This window comes from Lactuca virosa, chromosome 2 (assembly GCF_052849685.1).
Source record: "Lactuca virosa cultivar CGN04683 chromosome 2, Lactuca_virosa_CGN04683_v6, whole genome shotgun sequence".
NCBI classification, from domain to species: domain Eukaryota; kingdom Viridiplantae; phylum Streptophyta; class Magnoliopsida; order Asterales; family Asteraceae; genus Lactuca; species Lactuca virosa.
In genome coordinates, this window is record NC_136427.1 from 11,941,433 (window position 1) to 11,946,001 (window position 4,569).

Sequence of the window (4,569 nt, forward strand, 5' to 3'; positions counted from 1 at the left end):
CAGTCCAGTGGAACACTAGCAGGCTCGCAAACTGTAGGTGTAGTGAATGAGATATTCACTCGCTGTACTCTAAAAACCCATTGACATGTATTACGAGAGGATTCTCGAATACGATACTGTCGATAAACGAGATTAACCCTTGCGACTATGCAGACTTAGTGCCTAGACCCATTGACATGTATTGCGAGAGGAGTCTCGAAAACGATACTGTCGATAAACGAGATAAACCTTGGTAACTATGGATTTAGTGCTTGTTGAGTAAACCCTGGCAACGATGGATTTCGTGTCTATTCCTTAGGATAACCCTTAGGAATAAATGAACGAGGAATAGCTGATTCTTAGGGTAGAATAAAGAAGATAATAGGGATGGGTAATTGGGTTGATTGTTTGATGTTTAAACAAAATAATTATATTATTGTGGGTTGAAAACCCTATGTACTCACCGGGTTTCCCAACCTGACCCACTCAAGCTTATTTGTATCACAGGTGTCGATACGAAGTTACAGTACACTGAGAGATTAAGGAGAAATAAATCACTAGTGATAATGAATGTAAGTTCTGTTTGTGTTTATGTTTCTGTATTGACGATGACATCCCAAATATTTTAAAATCAATAAAAATACATTTCTTCAGAAATGCTTTGATAACGCATTTATCATGTTTTTCTGGGAACAAATTCCGCAACATTTTTATTAAAAGAAGTACTCTGATTTTTATAAAGCATAAACAAAATCGGTTTTTATTGGACGTGAAAATGGAGATGTCACAGCAAAGCCTAGGGGAGTTCGTCGGAGATCGACTCCTTCTCGCGATCTGTTTGACCACCAGATCACCATTTTGACTGCTTCCATTCGTGTTCCTTCTTCCCTCTCCCGATCAGGGAAGACGAAGAGTAAACCCACAAAGGGTCGTCGGTCTCGACGGACCCCTTGCCCTTCCTTGTGATTTCCCATCTGCACCTCAGCTCCCATCGATCTGCCTTTCGTTCTTCTGTTCCTTGTCCAATCTGATGGAGACGATAATTATTTAAAGATTTTTATAGGATTTACAATGGTGTGAGTTGGTTTATTGGTGTAGCAAAGAAAGGAATCAGCCATGGATGAGGTAGAAATAATAGAAGGGATGAGGAAGACGACCGGATGAGAGAGAGAGAGAGAGAGAGAGAGAGAGAAAGAAATGGTGCGTACAGTTGGAGTAAAGGGTGAGTGGGGCAATTTTTTATTTTTTAATTATTAAATTGTTAAAAAAATTGGTAAAATAATACAAAAAAGAAATTAAAAGGGTAAAATAGACATTTCAAGTTTTTTAGGACTAAAATCAAAGAAAAATGATTTTGGACCTTCCATGCAAGTCAGAAACTTTTTGGACCCTATCCAAAGTTTTTTGAATACCACAAGGACCAATTTTGCAGTTTTGTCTATTTTAATGGGTTTTAACGAAAAAAGTTAACAAAGTTATGTTTAGGGACCAACCTTGCAAATCAAATGAAACCATGAGAACTGGCCATGCCAGATTTTTTAAAATTGGACTCAAAAACTGATTTTCACCAAACAACAGGGGCCAAATCTATAACTTACTCTTGCTATAATCAGCTAGATTATTTTTCAAAGCAAAATGTTCTAATAAGAAGAAACTAAAGTAGAATGCTATGATAGAGAACTCAACTGAAGTGCATTGCTATTTCTTGTTCTTACATTCAATACTTCTAAAAGTTTGTGACATTTTTTTTATCAAGTTACAAACATAAAAAGCCACAAACACAATCAAGGATGTTGTTTTGCAGGTTTAAAGTGAAGATTGTAGAATAAAGCCAAAAAGCCACAAATATGATTGAAACTAGAACTATTGCTAATACTCTAGTTTCAAGGTTTACATTTCAAAAGAAAAAAAGAAACTGATTTAATAATCACTTCACCTCCCCCTACCAGGTGGAGCAGCAGCTCCACGACCAGCAGCCTGAGCCTGCACAAAACATCAATAGAAGATTTCATCAACCTTTTAAAATGACAAAACTACCCTTTCTCTTCCCTCCTAACATTTTTTTAATGTCAAAACTACACAGATGTGTAATATTCTAAAACTGATAACTTTCTTTTCTTTCCCTTTTTTTCTAACTTGAGAACACAAAAAATAATTCAACATCACACTTCTTTTTCAAACTATCGAAAATGTTCAAAAAACACCCTTGTACTATAAAATTTTATAAAAAAGGTCACTTTAATTATGCATGTAAGGACACCAAGTTACTCACCTTATATAAATACATCCATACAAAATATATTTTCAGAGATAAATGAAGGGGTTGATGTCAAAATTGGGTAACAAACTATCTAAAATGTTCACAAAACACCCTTGTACTAAAAAAATGTTATGACATTAATACAAGGGTGTTTTTTGAACATTTTAGATAGTTTGTTACAGAATTCTGACATTAACCGTAAATGTAATGCTTACCCGAGCTCGCATGGCAACAGCACGGCCTCGACCAACACCAAGTGCTGAACTTTTACCCTTTAACCAAGAAAAATTGCATGATTTTAAAAATAAATAAATAAATAAATAATTCAAAAACTAGAAAATGGAAAAGCTGAGAGCACCTTAATTCTAGCTTCCAATCGCTTGAACATAGGAGCGTTCTTAAGCATATCTGGTATGATCATAAACCTGCACCAATTGTTCACAATTACTGTTACTGTTACTGTTACTGATATTGATACTGATACTGTTACTGTTATAATGGAAGTAAAATGAAAAGTAATTATTTGGGAAGATAATGACAAACCTAACTTTGCTGCCTCGAATAAAGACATGCTCAAGTTGTGAGATCTTTCCATCCTGTTGATAATCAACAGACTAACATCATCAGGGTTTCTTATCTTTTTTTTAAATTAATAAATAATTAGTATATTAAATATGATTACAAAAAAAAATTATTAGAATAATGGACCAAATGATTTAGGAGATTGTAAACACTTGGTTATACCTTGCGCAAATTTCCAGCATATGCTTTCTAATAAGTAAGAATTAGGTCCTTCTTTCTGCATAATTTTACTTTAATGGAACAAAAAATGATGTTGTTTATCCAAAAAAAAAGGTTCCTTGTGTTCTTTGATTCGACTAATCTTGAAGGAAAAGATTTTGCAACTACTACCTTATAGAATTTATAATGAAAAAAGGAATTTGTAGTCAAGCTTAGATCATAGACTAAACTTTAAGTTGCAGGTTGAAATCAAACAAAATTAGAGCCGGAAAGACTGAAGTTTGATGATTTTCTCTATCTTGTGGTTTTATTTCATCTGAAGCAGATGCTAACTACTATAAAATTTTCCCCAACTGGAAATATTTAGTATAAACTCATGAATCAAATAGAATTCACCCCCAAAAAAAGTTGTAATCAATTTGTAAATTCCTTAACCCCCATCACAGATTCTCTGGTACATTACTACCAAAATGGTTAAAAAATTAGAAACCACCATTTTCCCTTGGAATTTCATACAACAAGCCCAAAAATGTTGAAAATAACCAAGAAAGTTAAACCATGTCATAAGACATTAACTAATGTAAACACAAAATCTTCTTTTGCAAAGAAAGAGCACATTTTCGACCTAGCACCTAGGGTTTAGGGTTTAGGAAAATAGCCCAATTAATTCAGCGTTTCATTGTTTCGTATGTTTTTTCCATTAAATTACGAGTACTGTAAACGAAGATAGAGATGTAGAGTTTTCATATTGTGTCGTTAATTCGTTATACACTACCCAACAGAAAAGTTAAAACCAAGGGTTTAACAAGATCACACGAAAAGCAAAATCAACAAAATACACCGAATCATGGAAAATAAAAATTGGAAATTAATTGGGGAAACGAGGGGAGTAACCTTAGCAGTGAAAGTAACGTTTTCGACTTGACAGTTCCAGTTGTCTTCACATTCGACTAAGCTTCCTCTGTAGACTTCTCCGCTTTTGAGTTCTACCGTCACAATGTGACCGGCGGCCTCGTGTAGCAGCTTCACCGGTATCCCTAAGCTCCGACTCATCCCGACCCGATCAGAATCTCTTTCCTTCTCCTTGCCTTTATCTCTCTAGAATCTCTGTAGTAACTAGTGAGAGAGGGTGGGTACTTCACTCGAAGTGGGTTTCCGAAACAGAAACGCCAAAATCAAGAGCTCTTGAGTCTTGAGACCTTTAATTTGTTCAAGGGAAATGCATTTTTTTTCTTTTTTGGATGCATGAATATTGAATAGTCAAAATCAAATAACAAATTCTAATTTTAATTTGATATTTTATAAATAATCAAATATATTTAATTGTCTAATGACTTAATAGATGAAACAATATATTTTTATATAATTTGATTATCTAAATTTCACGTATAATAGTTAGCTTAACTTAAAATAATGTTTTTAGCATAAGTTATTTATCAAAATACATCTCTTATCAAAAAGTTCTAGTATCAATGTTTTGATTATGAAACAAATTTAAAAACATTCACCAACCAAATGGCGCTAACAGAGTAAGGTTAAATTGTGTGGTTGAAACAAAGTTTTTTTAGACTATTTTCATTTGCAACTAA

At 33.8% G+C, this 4,569-nt stretch overlaps 1 protein-coding gene across 1 annotated transcript; it reads right to left on the reverse strand.

Annotated features, from left to right (window-relative positions):
- Positions 1 to 1,703: 1,703 nt before the first annotated feature.
- LOC145158892 (small nuclear ribonucleoprotein SmD3b-like) lies at positions 1,704 to 4,172 on the reverse strand. Its single transcript, XM_079077750.1, has 5 exons — positions 3,875 to 4,172; positions 2,783 to 2,835; positions 2,598 to 2,664; positions 2,455 to 2,511; positions 1,704 to 1,962 (listed from the first exon to the last, which is right to left on the reverse strand). The coding sequence occupies exons 1-5, from the start codon at positions 4,031 to 4,033 to the stop codon at positions 1,912 to 1,914; spliced, it is 387 nt and encodes a 128-aa protein (XP_078933876.1). The 5' UTR covers positions 4,034 to 4,172; the 3' UTR covers positions 1,704 to 1,911.
- Between the last annotated feature and the right edge of the window lie 397 nt (positions 4,173 to 4,569).

Excerpts from the sequence above, each read along its gene's own strand:
- LOC145158892 (XM_079077750.1), bottom strand. The coding sequence starts at position 4,033 with ATGAGTCGGAGCTTAGGGATACCGGTGAAGCTGCTACACGAGGCCGCC. Across the intron at positions 2,665-2,782 it reads ATTCGAGGCAGCAAAGTTAG|GTTTATGATCATACCAGATA; the intron begins GTTTGTCATTAT and ends CAATTGGTGCAG. Across the intron at positions 1,963-2,454 it reads CTGTTGCCATGCGAGCTCGG|GCTCAGGCTGCTGGTCGTGG; the intron begins GTAAGCATTACA and ends TGTTTTGTGCAG.